The 24,448-nt window shown below is 37.1% G+C and overlaps 1 protein-coding gene across 4 annotated transcripts in view; it reads left to right on the forward strand.

Moving 5' to 3' along the window:
- Positions 1-24,448, forward strand: part of RIC1 (RIC1 homolog, RAB6A GEF complex partner 1) — a 136,501-nt gene that overhangs the window by 24,941 nt on the left and 87,112 nt on the right. For all 4 annotated transcript variants that reach the window (XR_005831860.1, XM_040620312.1, XM_040620314.1 and 1 more), the window contains exon 2: positions 939-1,046. Coding sequence is in view for 3 of the 4 variants with exons in the window: in XM_040620312.1 (XP_040476246.1) it covers positions 939-1,046 (108 nt within the window). In the remaining variant the exon portion in view is untranslated. The remainder of the gene's footprint in view (positions 1-938; positions 1,047-24,448) is intronic.

Below are 24,448 nucleotides of genomic sequence, written 5' to 3' on the forward strand. Positions count from 1 at the left end.
CAGTCGTGTTATATATAAACAAAGTTGTACTTTTTTTTCTTCTTAATCTGTTATCTTTTATTTCCTTTTCTTAATACATTAGCAAGGACTTCCAGTGTGATTTTGAAAAGGAGTGGTGAGAGGGAGTGTCTTTACCTTGTTCCTGAGTTTAGCAGGAAAGCTTCTAGTTTCTTACCAGTGAGTATGATGTTAGTTACAGGTTCTTTGTAGGTATTCTTTGTCAGATTGAAGAAGTTCCCCTTATTCTTAGTTTACTGAGAGTTTTTATCATGAATGGGTATTGAATTTTGTTAATTTCTTTTTCTGCATCTGTTGATATGATCATGTGGTTTTTCTTCTTTAGTCTACTGATTTGTAATACATGAATTGATTTTTGCATGTTGATCCAGCCTTGCATTCCTGGAGTAGATTCCACTTGGTTGTAGTGTATAATTCTTTTTAAACATTGTTGGATTAGATTTGCTAATATTTTGAGAATTTTTACAGATATGTTTATGAGAGATATTGGTCTGTTGTTTAATATTCTTATAAAGTTTTTGTCTAGTTTTAGTATTTGACCAGTGTTGACCTCAGATAGAGTTAGGAAGTAACCTCTTTGCTTCTGTTTTCTGGAATAGATTGTAGAGAATTTGTATAATTTCTTCCTAAGTATTTGACTAGTGAATTCACTAGTGAACCCATCTAGGCCTGTTTCTGTTTTTGAAGGTTATTAGCTATCAATTTAATAACTTAAATAGATATATTCCTTTTCAGACTATCTTTCCTTTTGGGTCTTGTTAGTTGATTTGTTTGGGCTAATTAGGGCTGATGGCTTATATTGTTATCTTCTATACACATTTGGAATTATTAAAAGATTTTCAGATTACTCCATGATAAATTATCTTAAACTTGTTTTGTATATATCTTTATGGCATACTAATAAACCTCTTTCCTTCCAGCCCAGTGTGTTAATTGTAACCTACAAGGAACCTGAAAAATCATCTTCTCAGTTTGGATCCTACAAACAAGCTGAATGGAGGCCAGATAGTACCATGATAGCTGTGTCAGTAAGTAGCATTTTCAATTTTAATAGTGTTTTTTCTTATGAAATCATTACATTGCATTTAAATTTGATTCTTTTAGATGACTTCATTTCAGTCTTTCCCACCCATTAGCATTTATCTTCTGTGATAGGAATTGCTGTACTGATTCTTCTCTTGGTACTCTTATTGTATCTTTTTGTGATTGTGCTGTTTCTTTGCTTTCCTAATACAGTGTCTGTGTCCTTTTCTCTTTATTCTTCTCAGTTTCTTGTTTTGTCCTAATACAAAATTGTAAAGCTTTCATCTCTACTCACATGGGGTACTCCCAAATTTATGTTTTAAGGCCTGCCTTCCATCCTTAAGGATGTCACAAAAATCATAACATTTATGTTTTTATGTCACAATAAATTCTCATATCCCTTTGGGTCTATTTCTGCATTTCTCCTCTGTTCCATTAATGTGCTTAGATGTGGTCCATTTTACCTTTTCAGCCCGTGTTTTGTCACTGTCATTTTTTTGGACTGTCACTAATTTAAATAGCAATCGTATATGGTTAATATTTGTTGAGCATCTTCTATGTAAGTACTAGTATAATCACTACACGTGGATCATCTCATTTAAATTTTAAATTGACACTTTGAAGTTCATACTGTTATCTTTCATAATAGATGAAGTAATATTGAAGAGTTGAGGAAGTAAGTTTTATCCAAAATTATAGAAATGGTGTATATTGGAAAGAAGGGATTAAATGAGGTATTTAGATTCCATTTACTGTAAAGGCATAACTTGTAGTATGCTTTGCTTTATTGAACTTTAAAGTTACTGCATATTTTACAAATTGAAAGTTTGGTAATTTTGGTAATTCTCACAATATTTCAGACTTTTTAATTATATTATTTGTTATAGTAATTTGTGGTCAGTGATCTTTGATGTTACTATTGAAATCGTTTTAGGGTGCCATAAACAGTGCCCAAACGAGATAGCAAACTTAACTGATAAATGTTGGGTGTGTTCTGTTCTACTGACCCANNNNACTCTTTCCTGTTTTTCTCCTCCTCTGTGGGTCTCCCAATTTCCTGAGAAACAACTATATTGAAATTAGGCCAATTTATAACCCTACAGTATAGTCTCTTAAGTGTTCAACTGAAAGAAAGGGCCACACGCCTCTCACTTTCAGTCAAAAGCTAGACATGATTCAAGCTAGTGAGGAAGGCATGTTGAAAGCGGAGGCCTCTTGTGCCAGTTAGCCACGTCGTGAATGTGAAGGAAAAGCTCCTGAAGGAAATGAGAAGTGCTACCTCCGTGAACACAAGAACAATAGGAAAGTGAAACAGCTTTTCTGCCGATGTGGAGAACGTTTAGTGGATAAAAGGTCAAACCAGCCACGCCATTCCTTTCAGCCAAAGCCTAACCCAGAGCCAGGCCCTGACTCTCTTCCATTCTGGGAAGGCGGGGAGAGAGGAGGAGGCTGCAGAAGACAAGTCTGAAGCTAGCAGAAATCGGTTTGTGAGGTTTAGGAAGGAAGCCGTGTCTGTGGCATTAAGTGCAAGGCGAAGCAGCAGGTGCTGCTGTGGGAGCCACAGCGAGTGATCCAGAAGATCTGGCCGAGCTCATGACCGAAGGCGGCTCCACTGACCAACAGATTTTCAGTGTGGGTGCGAGAGCCTCCCACAGGAAGAAGATGCCATCTAGGACGTTCCTGGCTGGAGAGGAGAAGTCCGCGCCTGCCTTCAAAGCTTCCAAGGACGGGCCGATCATCTGGTCGGGGCTGATGCGGTTGGTGACTTTTTACTTGTAGCAGGTGCGTATTTATCATTTCCCAAGTCCTAGGGCCCTTAGGAATTAGAGTAAATCTACTCTGCCTGTGCTGCGTAAATGGAACAGCAGGGCCTAGAGGACAGCACATCTGTTCACAGCATGGTTTGCTGAATGTTTCAAGCCCACTGTTGAGACCCGCTAAGGAAAAAAAAGATTCCTTTCGCATATCACTTACTCTGTACCTGATCGCACGAGAGTTCTGATGGAGTTGGACAGTGCGATTTGTGTTGTTTTCACGTCTCCTAACACAGCATCCGTTCTGCAGCCCATGGATCAAGGAGTCATTTCAACTGGCAAGTCGTCTTCTTTAAGAAATAACATTTCTTGAGGCTGTAGCTGCCGTAGATAGTGAGTCCTCTGATGGATCTGGGCAAAGTCAATTGAAAACCTCTGGGAAGGATTCGCCATCGTAGATTTCATGAAGAACATTCATGATTCACGGGGAGAGATCAGAATATCAACATTAGTAGGAATTTGGAAGAAGTTGATTCCAGTCTTTACGGATGGCTTCGAGGGGTTCAGGACTTCAGAGGAAGAGGCCACTGCAGAAACGGTGGAAATAGCAAGAGAACTAGAAGTAGAAGTGGAGTCTGAAGATGGGACGGAACTGCTGCGATCTTTAGGATACAACTGGAACAGAAGAATTGCTGCTGATGAATGAGCAGAGAAAGTGGTTTCTTGAAGTGGGAATCTACTCCTGGTGAAGGTGCTGTGAAGACCGTTGAAATGACGTCAAAGGACTTAGAATATCGGGTCAACTTAGTTCCTAGAGCAGTGACCGGGTTTGAGAGGGTCGACTCCAGTTTTGAAAGTTCTGTGGGTAAAAGCTATCAAACAGCATTGCAGGCTGCAGAGAAAGTTTTGTGAAAGAGAGAGTCAGTTGATGCACTGGACTTCATTGTTGTTTTAAGAAGTGGCCACAGCCACCCTGACCTTCAGCAGCCACCACCCTGTTCAGCAGCCATCACCCTCAGAAAGATTTTGAGTTGCAGGAGGCTCAGATGATAGGATTTGTTAGCAATCCGGTATTTTTAAATTAGGGTATGTACATTGTATTTTTAAACATAATGCTGTTGCATACCTAAAAAATGACAGTGTAGTGTAAATACAACTTTCATATGTGCTGGAAGACCAAAAAATTCATCTGACTTGTTTATCATGAAATTCGCTTTAGTGAGATGTTCTGGAACTGAAGCTGCACCATCTCAGAGGTGTGCCTGTATTCCTAACTTCTACATTAACTTCCCCCTCTGCTTTCTGTCCTTTTTTTTTTTTAGCCTACGCTATGTAATGCTAACTAGGTTAATCATCAAAAAATGGTCCACATTATGAAAAGTTCCTCACTTCTGCAGACTACCACCTACCTACCAAATCTACCCTTCTGCCTGATTTTGTAAGGATAATGAATTAAGAATAGTTCAGCATATTTAAATTATTAAGAAAAAGTCAAAGGGAAATATTCTTGACATCTGAAAATTATGAATTCTATTTTTTTAACTTATTTTTTAAATTTGGAGTGTAATTAACATACAGTGTTTTATTTTCAGGTTTAAAAAAATTATTCAGCAATTCTGTACATTTCTCAGTGTTCATCAAGATAAGTGTACTCTTAATCCCCTTTATATATTTCACCCATCCTCCCCATACACCTCTTCTGTGGCAGCCACCAGTTTGTTCTCTGTATTTTAGAGTCTGGTTTTTTGTTTTTCTTTTTTTCCTTGTTCATATGTTTTGTTTCTTAAATTCTATATATGAGTGAAAACATATGGTATGTGTCTTTTTCTAACTTACTTTACTTTATACTCTAGCTCCATCCTTGTTGTTAATGGCAAGATTTCAGTCATTTTTATGACTGAGCAATATTCCATTGCATGTGTATGTACACCACTTCTTTATCCTTTCATCCAGGACTGGATACTTGGGTTGTATTTGTAATTTGGTTATTATAAATAGTGCTTCAGTAAACGTAGTGCTGTATATATTTTTTCAAATAAGTGTTCTTGTATTCTTTGGGTAAATATCCAGAAGTGGAATTACTGGAACAGATGGGGTTTCTATTTTTAATTTTTTAAGGAACCTACATACTACTTTCCACAGTGGCTACAACAGTTTCCATTCCCACCAGAAGTGCATGACAGTTCCTTTTTCTCCATGTCCTCACTGACAGTTACTTCTTGTGGTTTTTGTTTGTTTTGCCTGTTTTTGTTTGTATTGGAGGCTCAGGTGGCACATGATAGTTCATAAAATGGCTTCAGAGGTAGGCATGCTTGTGTTTTTGATTCTAGCTATTCTGACAGATGTAAAGTGATATCTCATTGTGATTTTGATTTTCATTTCCCTGATGATGAGTGATGTTTAACATCTTGTCACGTTGTCTGTTGGCCATTTGTATGTCTTCTTGGGAAGAATGTCTATGTAGGTCCTCTGCCCAATTTTAATTGGATTACTTGGGGTTTTTTTGTTGTTGAGTTGTATAAGTTCTTTATATATTTTGGATACTAACCCCTTGTCAGATATATCATTTGCAAATATCTCCCATTCAGTAGGTGGCCTTTGTGTTTTGCTGGTTTCCTTCCCTGTGCAAAAAAACTTTTTATTTTGGTTTAGTCTCTATAGTTTAATTTTGTTTTTGTTTCCCTTGTCAAAGGACACAATCTAGAGAAATGATTCTTCGGCCAAACTCAAAGAAATTACTGCCTATGTTCTCTTCTAGGAATTTTATGATTTCAAGTCTCACATGTAGGTCTTTAACCCATTCTGGGTTTAGTTTTGTGTATGGTGTAAGAAAGTGGTTCAGTTTCATTCTTCTGTATGTTGCTGTCCAGTTTTCCCAGCAGTATTTGCTGAAGAGACTGCCTTTTCTCCGTTGTATGTGCTTGCCTTTTTTTTTTTTTTTAAGTAAATTGACCATGTAATTGTTGGTTTGTTTCTGGGCTCTTTATTCTTTTATATTGATCTATGTGTTTATGTGCCAGTATCATACTGTTTTGATTACTACAGCTTCAATGTATATCTTGAAGTCTGGGATTGTGATACCTCCAGCTTTGTCCCTATTTTTCAAGATTGCTTTGGCTATTCGGGTTCTTTCACAGTTCCATACAAATCGTGGGATTTTTTTTTTTTTCTAGCTCTGTGAAAAAAATTGTTGATACTTTGATAAGGATTGCATTAAATCTGTAGATTGCTTTGTATAGCATGGGCGTTTTAACAATATTGGGTCTTCCAGTCCATGAGCATGGAATATCTTTCCATTTGTTTGTGTCACCTTCAGGTTCTTTCATCAGTGTTTTATAGTTTTCAGGGTACAAATCTTTCACCTCCTTGGTTAAGTTTATTCTTAGGTATTTTATTCTTTTTAGTGTAATTGTAAATGGGATTGTTTTCTAAATTTCTTTTTCTGCTACTTCATTATTGTATAGAAATGAACCACATTTCTGTATATTAATTTAGTATCATGGCTTTACTGAATTTATCAGTTCTAGTAGTATTTTGGTGGATGGAGTCGTGAGGATTTTGTATATATATATATATATGGCATCATGTCATTTGCAAATAGTGAAAGTTTTACTTTACTAATTTGGATTTTTTTTTTTTTTTGGTCTAATTGATGTGACTAGGTCTTTGACTATGTTGAATAAAAGTGGTGAGAATACACATTTTTGTCTTTATTATGTTGAGATATGTTTACTCTAAAATTTCTTTGATGAGAGTTTTTATCCTGAATGGTTGTAGTACTTTGTCAGATGCTTTCTCTGCATCTATTGAGATGATCATATGTTTTTCATCCTTTGTCTTGTTAACGTGATGTATCACACTGATTGATTTGGGCATACCGAACCACCTTTACTTCCCTGGAATAAATCCCACTTGATTGTGGTGAATGATTTTTTTTTTTTTTCTTAGTGTACTGTTGTATTCTGTTTGCCAGTACTTTGTTGAACATTTCTGCATCTATATTCATCAGAGATAGTGGCTTGTAATTTTTTCTTTGTGATGTCTTTATCTGGTTTTTATATCAGTGTAATTCTGGCCTGATAGAGTAAGTTTGGAAGCTTTTCTTCCTCTTCTGGTTTTTGGAATAGTTTGAGAAGAATAGGTATTAACTCTTCTTCAGCTGTTTGGTAGAGTTTACCAGAGAAGCTTTCTGGACTTTTGTTTATTGGGAGTTTTTTATTACTGGTTCAGTTTCTTTGCTGGTAATTGATCCGTTCAAATTTTCTATTTTGTCCTTTCATTTTGAAGGGTTATATGTTTCTAGGCATGTATCCATTTCTTCTAGGTCATCCAGTTTGTTAGCATGTAATTTTTTTAATAATATTCTCCTGAAATCTTTTGTATTTCTGTGGTGTCCCTTGTTAATTCTCTTCGTTCATCTGATTTTAGTTACCTGAGTTCTCTCTCTCTTGTTTTGATGAGTCTGGCTAAAGGTTTATCAATTTTGTTTATGTTTTCAGAGAACCAGCTCCTGGTTTCATTGACCTGTTCGTGTGTGTGTGTGTGTGTGTGTGTGTATGTGTGTGTAGTCTCTCTCATGTATTTCTGCTCTAGTCTTTATTATTTATTTCCTTCCTACTGGTTTTGGGTTTTCTTTGTTCTTTTCCTGTCTCTTGTACCTGTAAGGTAAGTTAAGGATTTTCTTGTTTCTTGAGGTAATCTTGTTATAATCTTCCCCCTTAGAACAGCTTTTGCTGCATCCCAAAGATTTTGGACTCTTTATCTTCAATTTCATTTGTTTCCACTAGGTTTTCATTTCTTGTTTGGTTTCTTCATTGACCCATTGAATATATAGTATAGTAGCATGTTATTTAGCCTCCGTGTATTTGTGTTCTTTCCAGATTTTTTCTTGTGATTGATTTCTAGTTTCATTCCCTTATGGTCAGAAAAGATGCATGATATGATTTCAATCTTTTTTTATATTTATTGTGATTTGTTTTGTGCCCTAACGTGTAATCTGTTCTGGGGCATATACCACACGTGCATGAAAAGAATGTGTAATCTGTTGTTTTTGGATAGAACATTCTGAGTGTATTTTTTAGGTCTGTATGGTCCAGTGTGTTATTCAAAGCCATTGTTTCCTTGTTTATTTTCTGTCTGGGTGATCTGTCTGTTGATGTAAGTGGGGTGTTAAGTCTTCTGCTGTTATTATATTACTATTGATTTCTTCCTTTATGTCTGCTGCTAGTTGATTTATGTATTTAGGTGCTCCTACATTGGTTGCATAAATAGTTATAATTGTTGCATGCTCCTCTTGGATTGTTCCTTTATCATTTTGTAGTCCTTTGTCTCTTGTTACAGTCTTAATTATAAAGTCTATTCTTTTGGATATAAAAGAAGTATTGGTACCGCAGCTTTCTTTTTGCTTCTGTTTGCATGTAAATGTTTTTCCATCCCTTCCCTTTGAGTATGCATGTGTCTTTAGGTCTGAAGTAGGTCTTTAGGCAGCATAAAGATGGGTCTTGCTTTTTTATCCATTCAATCAACCAGTATCTTTTGATTGGAACATTAATCTGTTTACATTTAAAGCAATTATCGATAGATACATACTTATTGGCATTTGTTACTTGTTTTATGGTTGTTTTTATAATTTTTTACTTTTTTCCCTTGCTCTGTTATCTTGTGGTTTGATGTTGTTCTTTAGTGATATGCTTTTATTCTTTTTTCTTTTTGTGTGACTGTTACAGGTTTTTGATTTGTGGTTACTGTTAAGTTCATATATAGCATCTCATGCAGATGACAGTCTATATTAAGTTGTTGGTCAGTTATGTTGTAACCCATTCTAAAAGCACTAAATTTTCACTCCATATCATTTTATTTTGTGTATTCCTTGACTGAGTTTTATGGGTATAATTGATGTTACTGCTTTTGTGCTTTAATCTCTGTACAGGTTTTTTTAAGTGATTAATCTACTTTAATTATGTTTGTATTTAGCTGTGGAAGTTTTTGCTTTCATAATTTTCTTACTGCTGATGATTGCCTTTTCACTCAATCCCTTTAATATTTCTTGTAAAGCCGACTTAATAGTGATGAAATCTTATAATTTTTGTTTGTTTGGGAAACTCCTATTCTGAATGATAACCTTTCTGGGTAGATGTTCTCAGTTCCACGTTTTATTCTCTTCAGTACTTTTAATATATCATGCCACTTTCTTTTAGCTTCCAAAGTTTCTGCTGAAAAACCAGGGAAATTTTCAGCTATTATTTCTTCAGATAAATTTTCTGCCCCTTTTTCTCTCTCTACTCCTTCTGGGATCCTTACAAATTGCATGCTAATATGCTTGATGATGTCCCTGATTTCCCTTTCATATTCTCATTTTTTATTGTTCCTTTTACTTTCTGCTGTTCGGCTGGTTGCTTTCCATTACTCTGAACTCCACGGTCACTGAGGGTTCTTCTGCCTCCTCTAATCTGCTATTCATTCCCACTAGGTTTGTTTGTTTGTTTGTTTGTTTGTTTGTTTGTTTTTCCCCGTAAGCCCTCTAGGGTATTTTTAATTTCAGTTACTGTTTCTTCATCTCTGATTGGTTCTTTTTTATATTTCTTGTCCCTTTGTTGAAGATCTCACAGAGATCCTCCGTTGTTTTCTTAAGTACAGTGTTTATGACCATCACTCTGAATTCTTTATCAGGCATATTGCTTATTTGCATTTCACGTAGCTCTTTTGCTATGGTTTTGTCCTGTTCTTTCATTTGGGACATACTTTTTTGTCTCCTCATGTTGTCTGTGTTTGTTTCTCTGTATTAGGGAAGTCATCTATGTCTCCTCATCTTCAAAGCAGTGGCCATAGGAAGTAGTGGTGCCCTGTACCACAGTGTCCCCTATTTACCAGAACCAACAGGCATTTCACAGGAGTTTTCTCTGTGGGTACGCTGGGCAGGGTTTGGTCCCTGTGCTGTTAAAAGGCCATTCTGGGGCTGCCGTGGGCTTGTAGTTGGGTGGTGTTTGCTGTTAGACCAGATACCTGTTCTCAGCCCATCTGCTGTGTCCGCATTCGTACCAAACTGTGGGGTACTCTCCCGGTGTTGTCCCTGAAAGGCTTTCCTTTGTGGGCAGGGCCTGCAGTCAAACCATATGTCTGCCCCAGTCCTGTCTGCTGGGGCTGTAATCCCACCGATGTGTGTGGTTATATTCCCCTCTCTCCAGAGCAGGCCTCACTTTAGAGTGGCGCTGGTCCCTGCTGGATTGTTTCGAGGGCATGTCTTGGCAGGCACTGTGGTGGCGTGGATGGGGCTGGGTGTGTGATATTACCAAGGTAGGTGATGAGTGTTCATGCTTGATTATTACTAGTGTCAGATTATCTAAGCTTGGGTGGGGGGATAGGGAAATGGTGCCCACCAGCTCTTTTGTTCTTGGACAAGTCTCCTGAAGATCCCTGTCCCTTCAGCACATGTTCTGAGATTAGTAAATACATATGTTTCATGTATACCGAAGGCTTTTTTTCAAACTGCTGCTTCTGTGCTGTATCTCCTCCAGCTTGTTTGTTATGCTGGCTCTTTAACGGTGGGGGCTCAGTTTTCTATTGCCCTCCACCTTTTCCAGAGCTAACTCTGCTGATTTTTAAAGTACCTGGAGTTAAGCTGCTGGTTTCCACACCAAATGTTTTGGGGACTCGTCTTCCTTGAACAGCTCTTCTCTGCCTGAGGTTCATGGTGTGGAGTCTGCTTCTCTCCCTTCTCCATGCTTGTGGTGTCCCTCCCATTTGTGGTTAGTCTCCCCAGGAGTTCGGTTCCCAGTGGAGTTTTTGCCCGTCCTACCCTTTTGGATGTGTCCTCTGTATGATTAACTGTGGAAAGTCTGTTCTGCCAGTATGCAGGTGGTTTTCTTTTTTATTTTCCCTTCCCCTTTTCTCTCTTCTTTTCTGAGAGAAAGAGTATGAGCCTGGGTTGGTGTGTTGCGGGGGTGGGGGGGGGAGAAAGGAGTAGGGAGAGGGAAATTTGTTTATTTACTTATTTGAGAGCGAGGGAGAGAGAGGTTGGGGGGGGGGGGCTCAATCCCACGACCCTGAGATCAGGACCTCAGTGAAAATCAAGAGTCGGGCCCTTAATTGGCTGAGCCACCCAGCTGCCCTCTGGTCGTTTTTTGAGTTCGTTTCACTGATGTGGCTGTTATCTAGATGTATCTTCCATTATATGAATTTTAAATTTCGTTGTCCCTAAGTAATGTTGGAGTATGAAAATGCTAATTTATTTAGATCATTTCTATGGCTGCTTTCAAGCTGTAGTAGCGTCAAGTAGTCCTAACAGCAACCATATGTGGCGCTCTGTCTCTTCTCTTTTCTGCTAAGTGCACTGTAAGTTAGAGTTAACACATTTATAGATCAGATGTTTCAAGTGCCACACATACTGTCATACCATAACATTCTGTATACTATTTATTACTAGTGCATACCTATCATGTCAAAAGAACAAAAGGAGAGAAAAACAGGTTTTGAATATATAAAATACATTAGAGTATGAATTAATTTATTATTGGATTGGATGGGAAATTATTGTCTTAATTATGCAGTGACCTTATAGCAGAGCCAAAAGAATATAATAAAAGTTGACATTATCCAACTCAGTATTTATCGCAGTATTCCCAACTCACTGAGATTAATAGAAAAATTAGAATATTTAAAGAATCTCTTCACAAAAATAAAAAATGAAAATACAGCCAAAGTAAGTTTAGCTGTTGTTTGATGAATTGAGGAATGTTACAGTACTGTTCAGTTTATTTGAGTAGTCAGTGTAGAGTATAAAATGACTGAGAACTACTCCCTTTGAATAACATATATGGGGAGAACTTCAGGTGAAAAGATTTTAAGGAAGTTGAGAAAACACTAATCAGTACAACTTGAAGTAGAGTCTGCTGAGGTGTGTTTTAACTGGTAGTGACAAAAATAAACAAGGAGCAGAAATAGGCTTAGTTGGACAGTTTACAAAGCTAATGCACATGGAAGTGTTGAATGCCTCTGGCCATTTTAAGTTGTTAGAAATAGAAGCTGGGTCGCGCAGTCGTTAAGCGTCTGCCTTCGGCTCAGGGCGTGATCCCTGCATTCTGGGATCCAGCCCCACATCAGGCTCCTCTGCTGGGAGCCTGCTTCTTCCTCTCCCACTCCCCCTGCTTGTGTTCCCTCTCTCGCTGGCTGTCTCTCTCTGTCAAATAAATAAATAAAATCTTTAAAAAATAAAAAAAAAGAAATAGAGGGGCGCCTGGGTGGCATAGAGGTTAAGCGTCTGCCTTCGGCTCAGGGCGTGATCCCGGCGTTATGGGATCGAGCCCCACATCAGGCTCCTCTGCTATGAGCCTGCTTCTTCCTCTCCCACTCCCCCTGCTTGTGTTCCCTCTCTCGCTGGCTGTCTCTATCTCTGTTGAATAAATAAATAAAATCTAAAAAAAGAAAAAAAAGAAATAGAAGCTGGAGATCCTGACGTGCCCAATTCTGGGTGTTTGATATCTTAGCAGTCAGCAGTAAAGGTTTATTGTGATTTTTTAAAATATTAAAAACTTTTTTTTTTTTTATGTTGGGGCTGATTTTGAAATTTGTTGAACTTGAAGAACCACCTCAACCACACTGAATGATCTGGCAAATAACTTTTGCTGCAGACTTGGTAATGCTTCCACATGAATTCAGTCAAAACTATAAAACAGTGCTTATATAGGAGATATACATGTGGTCAGGTCATTTTGGTGATAGCTACTGTTGTTTGAATCACAAGTAATGTCAGTCTGCTTTTTGTGTTCCCCCTGCTTTGAAAAATTAAAAAGTAAGGTCTCTATTTCCAACAAAAATTAGCAGTAGATAACATTTTCTGAGCTCATACTGATTCCAATAGCATATTTAAGAGCTCGATGGAATTGCAAAGGAGATGTCCGTATTTCATAATCCATTTAATTGTGCAAATGAGGAGTATTTTCACCCAGCCTTCAATTGGAAGTGATTAATGTACCATGTAATGACATGTTAAAAGGCAAACATCAGGAGAAGAATGTAGTAGACTTGTATACTTACTTACCAGTTGATGACTACATTCAGTTAAAATCATTTGCTCATGCATTCTTATCAGTATTTGGCACTACTTCTGTGAAAAGACATTTCAGATAGAATATATAAGATCTCATTACAGGCCAGCATTAATGGAAGAAACTTTACAGTTGATTTCAATGAGAGGGAACACTTAACTTTAAACCCCAGTTAAGCAAAAATGTTACCCCATAAAAAAAAATTTCATCCTATTTAGTGGATATGTATTACAAAGAAAATTTATGCTCAGTTTTCATTACCATTATATTTAGAATTTTTTAACGGTAAAATTTATGAGAATTTGTTTTCTCTTTGTATTAATTATTCCCTTTTATTTTTCTGTATATATTGATGCTTTGGTATCTTGAGGACTTGTGGGCCCTGGAGAGACTGCCCTTCCCAAGCCAGGCATTTTCTAGAGATAGTAAAGGACTCACCTATTAGTGTGACTTTCACACGCAGACCAAACAGGGCTTAACCTGTACCCCCAAACATCATCTTTATGGAGCTCTTACACTCTGGGCCACTATTCCCCTGCCCTCATTACCCCCGGGCCAGGAACAGATAACTAGAGACAGCCCCTATATCCTAGTAAAGAGAAAGTCTGTTAGCTTTATTTTTAGAGCAGAAATAATTTCACATTAGTTTGTTAACCTTTTGCACTGTACTAAGTATTAAGAAAACAAAGAAGTTAGAAGAAATTATTCCTGTCTTCAATTTGGAGAGATAAAATGCATATACAGAAGAGAAGATAAAACCATCTATTTTTTTGGCTATTGAGAATCCAGTTTTTATTTCACATAGTTATTGTTTATAGTCTTTTTTTTTTTTAAGATTTTATTTTTAAGTAATCTCTACACCCAGTGTGGGCTTCAAACGCACAACCCCAAGATCGAGAGTTGCATGCTCCACTGACTGAGCCAGCCAGGAGCCCCTTGTTATAGTCTTTATCTACAACTTTGTGGAGATATCATGGTGAATGTAATTTTAACTGTTATAGTCTGGCTTGTATTAAATACACTGAGTAAATGCTGACCTTATCCAAGTGATTTATCATCTCTATTTGTATAATTTAAGACATGAATTAATGTTTTAGCTTATGAATTTTAAAATACATAAAGGATCATAAGTGGAGTTTATGAAAAATAAACTTTATTTTTTAGAGTATTTTTAGGTTCACAACAAAACTGAGGGGAAGGCATAGAGATTTTCTTTATCTCTCCTCCCCTAACACATGCATAACCCTCCCTGTTATCAACATACCCCACCAGAGTGGTACCTTTGTTACAATTGATGAACCTGCATTCATACACCATCATCACTAGAGTGCATAGTGTACCTTATGGTGCATTCTTGGTGGTGTACATTCTGTGGGTTTGGACAAATACAATGACATATCCACCAGTGTATATACAGAGTAGTTGCACTGCTTCAGAAACCCTCTGCTCTACCTGTGATCCCTTTTCCTGCAATCCTTTGCAAGTACTGACCTTTTTCATTGTCTTCCTTAATTTTGCCTTCCCGGAATGTCATATAGTTGGAATCATATAGTATGTAGCCTTTTCAGATTGACTTCTTTCAGTTGGTGATATGCATTTAAAGTTCCTCCATGTCTTCATGGCTGATGGCGCATTTCTTTTTAGCACTGAATATGTTATTGTTTGGATGTACCACAGTTTTTTTAATCCATTCACCTGCTGAAGAACATCTCGTTTGCATCCAAGCTTTGGCAGTTATGAATAAAGCAGCTGTAAACATCTGTTTGCAGGTTTTTGTGTGGATATACGTTTTCAGCTCTTTTGGGTGAATAACAAGAAGTGCGTTTGCTGGATTGTATGGTAAGACTACGTTTAGTTTTGAAAGATACTGCCAAACTGTCCTACATGGTGGCCTTACCATTTTATACTCCTTTCTGCAATGAGCGAGAGTCCCTGTCACTCCACATCTTTATCAGCATTAGGTGTTATTAATGTTTTGGATTTTGGCTACTTTAATAGGCATATGGTGATATTTCATTGTTTTTAATTTGCTTTTTCCTGATTGACGTTATTATGGGAAGCATCTTTTCATATGCTTATTTGCCATCTGTATTTTGATGAGGTGCCTGTTAAGGTGTTTGGCCCAGTTTTTAATTGAGTGATTTTCCTATTCTTGAACTTTTTGAGTTCTTTATTTTGGATACCAGTCCTTTCTCCATATGGCTTTTGTAAGTACTTTCTTCCAGTTTGTGGCTTGTCTTTCTTTTCTTCTGACTGGTTTTTGATAGAGCACACATTTTTAACTTTAATGAAGTCCAGCTTACCTCTTCTTTCTTTTGTATCATGCCTTTGGTGTTGTATCTAAACGTATTGCCAGCCCCAAGGTCATCTGGATTTTTCTGTCATCTTCTAGGAGTTTTATAATTTTAAGAATTGTGTTTTTTTTTTAAGTTTTAGGTTTTTTAAAAGATTTTATTTATTTGTCCGAGAGGAGAGAGAGAGAGAGGGAGAGGGAGAGGGAGAGGAGTGGCAGGCAGAGGGAGAAGCAGATTCCCCAACCGAGCAAGGGAGCCCAACGTGGGACTCGATCCCAGAACCCTGGGATCTTGACCTGAGCTGAAGGCAGACACTTCGACTGAGCCACCGAGGCGTCCCTAAAGTTTTAATTTTTAAGTTAGAATGTTGATACATGTTTGATGAAGAAAACCTGAGAAACACAAGAAAAGAATCACCAATAATTCTACCATTCACAGATAATCGTTAATTTTTATTTATATCCATGTATCTTCTTATGGATATTTGCAGATACTCCTACTTAATAGCACTTAGAATTTGAAAGCTGTTGAAGTCTTTTTAATTTTTAAATACAAAGTGTTATTACTGTAAGTGACCGCTAATGTCACTTATTGATGAGGACCATATTTGATAAACCTAAGTTTCATGAATAGAGGATTATCTAAAACATTCTTTATACAGAGCAATCATGTAGTTCTGTAATCTGCTTTTTTGACCTACTGTATCAGGAACATTGTCTCACTTCAACATTTTTCTGTAACTTGAGTTTGAATGTCTGCATAAGATTGTAACTTATAGATGAGTGGATTTTTAAGTTGATGAATAGGTATAAGACTTTTCATAATTTACACCCAAAATTGGGAACTTAATTTACACATTACTTTGTAATTTGATTTTTTTTCCACTTAGTATATTATGACTGTTCTTCCAGGTTAATATATATACTTTTAACTTACTAATTTCAGTATTTGTGTAATATTTCACAGTGTGGAAGTTTCTTATTTACTTTACTATTCTTTTTTTTGATGGATTTTTGGCAACTACAAGCAGTGCTACAGTAAACATTATTATACATACATCCTTTTTGTATTGGTACATTTATTTCTTTAGGGCAGTTTTCTCTGTGTAGTAGTATTGCTGGGTCAAAGGATATATCTTTATTCTTTTTAATAAATGTTGTCAAGTTATTTTTCAGCAAAATTGTATCCGTTCCAGAGTTACTCCTAAGTGTTCATAAGATTCCTGTTTTCCTGCTTCTATGTCTAAATTGATGAAAAATGGTCTTATCATTTTAATTCCATTTGTTTCATTGCTAATGAGGTTCACCATCTTTTGATGTATGAATTGGCCCTTTGCAGTTCTGTTTCTGCAGGTTGCCTGTGTTTGTCTATTTTTTTAACCTAGCATATTCCATGTCGGTTTGCTTGTTCTCTTCACTAGCTCCAGGATCCAAGAGCGTTTTCTGCACATGGTAGGCATTCAGCAGTTAAATGAAATAAATAATATCTGAACAGTCCACTCTTTAACCGTAATAAAGGATATCCTGTCTAGCTGTAGGTTTCTTAGATTTGGGATTGTTTTTTTCTAGCCATGAATTATTGTTCCAATGTCTTCTGGTTTCTAGTGTTACTGGTGAGAAGTCTAGTGCTAATCTATTCTCCCTCCTTTGTAGGCAACTTAATCATCTTTTACTCTGTATGATTTTTCTCTTTATGATTTAAATTAGCTTGTTTCTGCTTGTTATCTGTAGATATATCCTTTTCCATTAAACTGTCTCTCTCTGCCCCCCTTCCCTCCACCTTCATATTCAACCTGAATCTCAGTGGTAGTGTTTCTACAGCTAGGGAAGTTGTCTTCTATTATTCTCTAAATAAATATCAATTTGAGTTTGTTCTTCACGCCTCTTATAGTGGTGATTTTATCTCTTTATGCTTTGTATCATGAAATTGTTTCTAAACAATTCTTCTGGAGTAAAAGGTTCAGTTCCCATAAAGGATTATTCTTTATCATTTATTCTTTATATTTGTCTGATTTTCCTAGTAGGAAATGTTTAGCTCTGGAAAGTCTCGTTTCTGTTTTCAAAGTACCTCCTGAGAGTCCTTAATGTTTTCGCCATAGTTTGCTTGCATTCTCCTCTCCGATCTGTGTGGCTCATTAGTAGGATCCGTGGACTTCAGCTGTTTCATTTATTACGGAGCTTCCCGTAGAAATGGTACTTTCTTTCTTGTGTTCCATCAGCCACCCACGGAGGTCAGGCTTTCATGTAGGTCTCTCTGACAATGCAGACCAGCAGATGTTGGCTAAAATGGCAGTTTGCAGAGGCAGACAAGCTCATAAACTCTTGTCCTCTGTCAAGGCTTAGGATGAGTCTCCTCTACCTCAGATGGTCTCTGTGTGGGGGGAAAAGGCTTTTCCAGACCAGAGGTGTGGGAGCAGTTCAGTTCACCATTGCAGTCTCTACTGTAAGTCTCCTGAAGTCATCAGGATAATGTGGATAGCCCTGTGTCCACTTCCAGGATCAGTCACATTCAGCCTTTTGGGGGCAGTAACCATGGGGTTCTGCTTTTTAAGTTACTTAGAGAACTTTGAAATCCCGGATCTTTGCCCAGTGCCTCACAGAGTAAAGCAAAGCAAAGCTTTCCCTCTGCCTGGTCCCTTAGCATGTATTCTCTCCCACAAGAACTCAAGAGATCTTGGTGACTTAGACATCTCCAGACTCATCCAGCACATGCTTTGGCAATTGTACTCTGAGAGGAGGAGGAGAGATTAAGAATGTGGGCTCAGTCTTTCTGTCTTAACAGGATCCAGAAGTTAACTTAAACCATTTCTATCTATTGTCCAACATTTTGTTTGCTTCTGCCTGCAAAAGAGATTATTTTTAATTTTCTTTTCTCCCCCTCCCCGTCCTTTTCCTCCCCCTCCCCTTCCTGTCCCTTCTCCTCCTCCTCCCCCTTTTTCCTTCTTTCTTCTTCTTTTTTAGAGAGACAGGAGAGCAAGCTTGGGGGAGGGGGCCAGAGGGAGACAGAGAATCTCAGGCAGGCTTCATGCTGGGCCACCCAAGCGCCCTTTACTTTTCATTTCTCACATTGTAATGTAGGCTAAAACAGATGGAGAACCATCAGTTATATGGTACTAATTTAGAAAGGCCACTGATATTTTTGTTATCTGTTCAGTAAGGCAGTCGTTCTTCTTTGCAAATAACCATTTGTACTAAACGATACTCTATCAAGGTGCATTTGAAAATAATGTTAGGGGCGCCTGGGTGGCTTAGTCAGTTGGTTCAGCATCCAACTCTTGATTTCGGCTCAGGTCATGATCTCAGGGCTGTGGGATTGAGCCCCCACCTCAGGCTCCACGCTCAGCAGAGAGCCTGCTTGAGATTCTGTCCCTCTCCCTCTGTCGCTCACCTTGCATGTGCATGCGTGCTTGATCTCTTTTTCTCTATAAAATAAATTTTTAAAAAATGTTAAAAGAATTGTATACTATCATGGAATGGGTATTGGGTAAGTGAACTTTCTAGGTAACCAGACTTTGATTAGATTCTGAAGCTTTGCTGATTTTGATGGTCCTTTTCCTCAAATGCATTTTCTTAGCCTCTTACATGAAATACATTGATTATAAATTAACTGTTGAAGATTCAGAGTTATTATGGTAGCAAATTTCGGAGGTGTCTAATATTGCTAGGCACTATTATAAGTGCTTTATGTGTATTGAAATTAATTCACAACAGTGCTCTAAAGGTAGATTATTTTTCCCTATCATACAGTTGAGCTGAGAAAGGTTAAGTAACCTGCTCAAGATTACAGAGATATTGTGTACCTAAGATCATATGTCTGATAATGGAATTCTAAGCTATGCAGCCTGGTTCTAGAGTTCCAAAGTCTTAATTCTGCTTTACTGCCTTTCACTATTGGTATGGTTGTTTAATCCTACTAGTTATTGTGGAATGAAGCTGAACCTAGGAGATAATTTGAAACTTGCTTTTATGCGGGGCGCCTGGGTGGCGCAGTCGTTGAGCGTCTGCCTTTGGCTCAGGGCGTGATCACAGCGTTCTTGGATCGAGCCCCACATCAGGCTTCTCCGCTAGGGGCCTGCTTCTTCCTCTCCCACTCCCCCTGCTGTGTTCCCTCTCTTACTGGCTGTCTCTCTGTCAAATAAATAAATAAATTCTAAAAAAAAAAGAAACTTGCTTTTACAAAATGTCATTGATAGAATGTGTAGGGAAGGATATACAATTGCATGATCTGTCGAGCAATATGACATAACTCTCTGCAAATTAAGTCAGGGCCAAAGCAGCCACCCTGTGTACTTTTCTTACTGCCTGACCTTCCCCACGCAAGTATTGTTGTTCTGTGCTTTCAGTCATCAGTTAATACAAAATTCTGTTTCTGTATCACCAACAGAACCATAGTCATCATCTTATCAACTGGTACCTTAAAAAGAAATCTGTTTTTTAATGGCGTATGGGAGAGAAAATCCTTTACCATTTTAAGAATTGGTATATAGTGTTTTTGGGGAGAGTGTTTTCTCTGAATTTCAGAAGTAAAATATCATTTTTGTAAACATGATTTCAGGCCATAATTATCCCAAAAATTTTTGTCAGTTTTAGACAATAGGTAGCCAGGCACAAGGAACATTAAAATGAATTTTAAGTACTGCCTCATTTTTAGGACTCTGACAGATAGTAACCCAGTGTCTTTAGGCATATGTCCAAGTATTTTCACTGCAATTTTACTTATAATAGGAAAAAACACTGGAGTCCTTTGATTCTGCGTTCCCATCCAACCACCAGTATGGTGCTGAGTCCTGGCTCTAGTTTACTGTCCTGCTCTTCTGTTCTTCTCACTGCCATGACTCAGTGCAGGTCTTCTTATATCTTGTCTAGATTGCCTACAGCTAAAAACTTTTAGCTTTTCCTTCTTCTCCACTTGAAGTGCATCTTAATTATGTATAGCTATTTCTAAATCAGAGCTCTTACTCTTATTTCAAACCTTTCAGTGGCTTCCCATTGCATTCAAAGTGTGTTCCAAATGCTTAGCCTAGTACTCAGGACCTCCTGTGATCTGGCCCCAACCTGCCATCCCAAGTCTGTTTTCTCCTGCTACCTTGACTACTCCCCTCACACCTGAATGTGTGTGGGCACCTTCAGCTCAGGATAGCAACCTGAAAGTGAGTGTAACGTGAATTAGAATGTAACTTATTTGTGAATAAGTGAAAGAGAGTTTAATTTAGAATTCCTGTTGTGTTTTGATTTTTTTTCCCCAGCATGTGAATGTCTTGAGTCACCAAATAACAGCTGAAAGCACAGTGTTCTGACAGAGTGGGGTATAGCAATTTGCAGAGGGGCACAGTCCTGTACACAGTCCCCATTCATCTCATTTTTTCCCTTTCATTTTGGTTTGACTAGACTCTGTTTTGGAAGTGATTATTGTGCAATTCTCCTGATCTCTGAATTTTGTTCTCATTTCCATGATTTGATGTTCTTAGCCTTTCTTTACACTATTTTTGTTAGATTATTATTGTTCATACGTAATATTTATTGAACCATTATCACAAGTCTTGGTTTAAAACTACCATTTGTTTACTCTTTTTCTGTGACTTGCTCTGGGTTTGGTCAAGAAGTTCTCCTGGTCTCACCTTTAGTCACTGATACTGCTACTGTTATCTGACAGCTCCCCTGGTGTTTAATGATCCACATGCTTTCAGTCCCTGTCTAGTAGTCGACTTGAGATGTCCACCTTGGTTTTCTTTGGGACCTCTTATTCTCTAGTAGGCTAGATGAGGCTTTTTATGTGATGTTAGAAGCTTTTCCAGAGAGCAAAAGGTGCTGCTGCAAGTCCAACCATCACTTTAATTTCTTTTTCCAAATTAGCTTTATCGAGGTACAATTTATACAGTAAATGCATGTCTGAAGTGTACAATTTGATAACATTTGAAGCCATGACTGCAATCAAGATAGTGAACTATGCGTCATTCCTACACATTTCCTTGTACCTTTTGTAATCTCCCTCCCCGCCCCGCCCCCACTGTGATCCACCTCCCTTCAACCACTCATTTGCTTTCTGTCACTACAGGTTAGTATTCTGTCTTACTGATGGACTGCAGCTGGTTTGACCATTCATCTCTTGGTGGGCTTTTGAGTTGTGTTCAGTTTTTGGCTATTCCAAGCAAATGCTTATGAGCATTCATATACATACAAAATATTTATATGGACATATATTTCCTCTTATGTTGGGTTAGTACTCAAGAGTGAAACAGCTAAATCATGAGGTAAATAAATGTTTAAGTTTCTAAGGAAATGCCAAGCTTTTTCCTGAAGTAGTTGTATCATTTTATGTTCTTACCAGCAGTGCATGAGAGTTCTCTTTCCCCTTTGCCAACATATGGTATGGTATGGCTTTTTAATTTTAGCCTTTCTAACAGGTGTATAGTTTATCTCATTATAGTTTTAATTTGTATTTCTCTAATGAAAAATGATTTTGAACATTTTTTATTTGCCTTGTATGTCTTTTGTGGTAAAGTGTATGTTCAGATCATTTGCTCATTTTATTGATTGGGTTCTTTGCTTTCTTATTGTCAGAGTCAGAGTTCTGGATGTAAGTCCTGTATTTTATATATACTTTATAAAGAATTTCTTCTAATAGGTGACTTGTCTTTTCATTCTCCTAACATTGTTTTTTGAATGAAGTACTTAATTTTGATGAAGTCCAGTTCATCAGTTTTTTTTTTTTTATTTTGTGCTTCATATTTTTTTATATCTTCTTCTGGAGGTTTTATTTCATGTGTGTGTGTGTGTGTGTGTGTGTATGTATATATATGTATTTTTTTAAGATTTATTTATTTTTAGAGAAAGTGTGGGGAGGGGCAGAGGGAGAGAGAGAATCCGAAGCAGAGTTGTGCTGAGCACAAAGTCCAATGTGGGTTTTGGTCCGATGACCCTGAGATCATGACCTGAGCTGAAATCGAGTGAGACACTTAACTGAGCTGACCAGGCACCCCATCTTGTAGAGGTTTTATTATTTAGGTTTTTATATTTAGGTCTGTGATATATTTTGAGTTAATTTATGTACATGTTGCAAGGTATGGGTCCAAGTTCAATTTTTGCGGTTTGTTGAAGAGGTTATTGCTTCAACACTATATTTCTTGTCATCTTTGTCAAAAATCAGTTGTCCACGTATATCTGTGTTTTGTCTGTATTTGCTTCTATTCTATGATGTGTTTATTTGCCTGCCTTTATGTTAATACAGCATCAATTTGATTAGCTTTGTAGTAATTTTGAAATCCCAGTGTCAGTTTTCCAACTTTGTTCTTTGTTTTTAAAGTTGCTTTCACTGTCATAGGATGTTTTATTTCCATCTGAATTTTAGAATAACCTTGTTTTTTTTAAACAGGGTTTTTGTTGTTGTTGTTGTTTGGTTTTTTGTTTTTTTAAGATTTTATTCATTCCAGAGAGGGGAAGAGAGAGCAGGGGGAAGAGCAGAGGAAACGAGACAATCAGACTATGCGCTGAGCACAGAGCCTGACATGGGACTTGATCCCAGGACCCCGAGATCATGACCTAAGTGAAACCAAGGGTCAGACACTTAACTGACTGAGCCACCCAGGCACCCTAACCTTGTCAGTTTTGATGAAAGTGCCTGCTGAGATTTGGTTGAGATCGCATTGAATCTGTGGGTCTATTTGGGGAGAGTTAATCATCTTAGCATTATTGAACCTTTTGACCTATTAACAAGATAAATCTTTTCATTTATTTAGATATTTTTAACTTTAGCGTTTTATTGTCAGTGTACAGCTTATTTCATATCTTTTGCTGGATTTCTTCTTTAGTTCTTATTTTTGATCCTATTGAAAACAACATGTTAATTTTCTGGCTCTTTATGTATATAGAAATGCAGTTGATTTTTCTATATTGATCTTGTGTATTGCAGTCATGCTAAACTCACTCTGGTATGTTTTTGGTAGAGTTCATCAGATTTTCTACATAGATGACAATGGCAAAGGACAGTTTTCATTTTTCCTTTCTAACTTAGATACCTTTTATTTCTTTTTCATGCCTGATTTTACTGGTTATATTGTCCACTACAGTGTTGAACAGAAGAAAAGCATTTGGTCTTTCACTAACAAGGATGTTGTTTTCGGTGTTTTGCAGATTCCCTTTATCAGGTTGTGGAAGTTTTTCCTGTCTTGCTAATTTGCTGACAGTTTTTAATCAGGAATGCTTTATAGGATGCTTAATGCTTTTTCTGCATTTATTGAGACTATCATATTATTTTTCTTTTTTGGTTTATTAATATGGTGAAATATTTATTGATTTTTTTAATGTTAACCCAACTCTGCATTTCTGAATAAACCCCTTTTACTTCTGATGTATTCCTGATACTATATTGTTAAATATTATCTGCTAAAATTTTGTTTAGAAGTTTTACATATATGTTAATAAGAGATGCTGGTCTGTAGTTTATTTTCTTATAATGTCTTTGGTTTTGGTTTGAGGGTAATGCTGGCCTCATAAAATGAGATGGGAAGTGCCCCCTCTTCTTTGGTTTTCTAGAAGTATTTGTGTCAAATTAATATTTCTTTCTTAAATATTTGGTAGAATTCACCAGTGATACCATCTGAGCATAGTGTTTTCTTGTGGAAAGGATTTTAGTTGAAATTTAAGTTTCTTGTAAATAGAAAGTAGGCCTATAAGGTACTTGCATTGGCAATTTCTGTCAAGAAATTTGTCGTTTTAATTCAAGTTGTAAACTTTTTGTCATGGTTCTTCATTATACTCCCTCATTATTCTTTTAATACCTCTAGAATCTGTAGTGATGTCACTGCTCTCATTTCTGATAGTGGTTATCGCACCCACCCGCCCTCTGCCAGTATGAGTAGAGGTGTATCAATTTTAATGATTTTATTAAAAAAACAAAAAATAAGAATTTGGTGTCATTGATTTTTATTTTTGTTTTGTATTTCATTGATTTCCACTCTGATCTCTGGTATTTCTCTTTTTAGTTTGCTTGCTTTGGGTTTCATTTGCTCATCTGCTTGTAGTTTAAGGTGAAAGCTAATGTCATGGATTTGGGATTTTTCTTTTTTTCTAATACAGCTCTCTAAGCTCTAAAATTTCCCCTTAAGTACTGCTGTAGCAACATCCCACAAATTTTATTATACTGTATTTTTTCAATTTCCTTTTGATGTCTTCTTTGATTCATGAATTATTTAGAAGCATATTATCTAGTTTCAAAATATTTGAGAGTTTTCCTGAAGTCTGTCACTGATTTCTAATTTAATTTTACTGAGGTCAAGGAACATATATTGTACCCATTTTATTTTTACATGTGGTAAAAT

Source organism: Ursus maritimus, unplaced genomic scaffold (genome assembly GCF_017311325.1).
Source record: "Ursus maritimus isolate PB19 unplaced genomic scaffold, ASM1731132v1 scaffold_34, whole genome shotgun sequence".
NCBI lineage: Eukaryota > Metazoa > Chordata > Mammalia > Carnivora > Ursidae > Ursus > Ursus maritimus.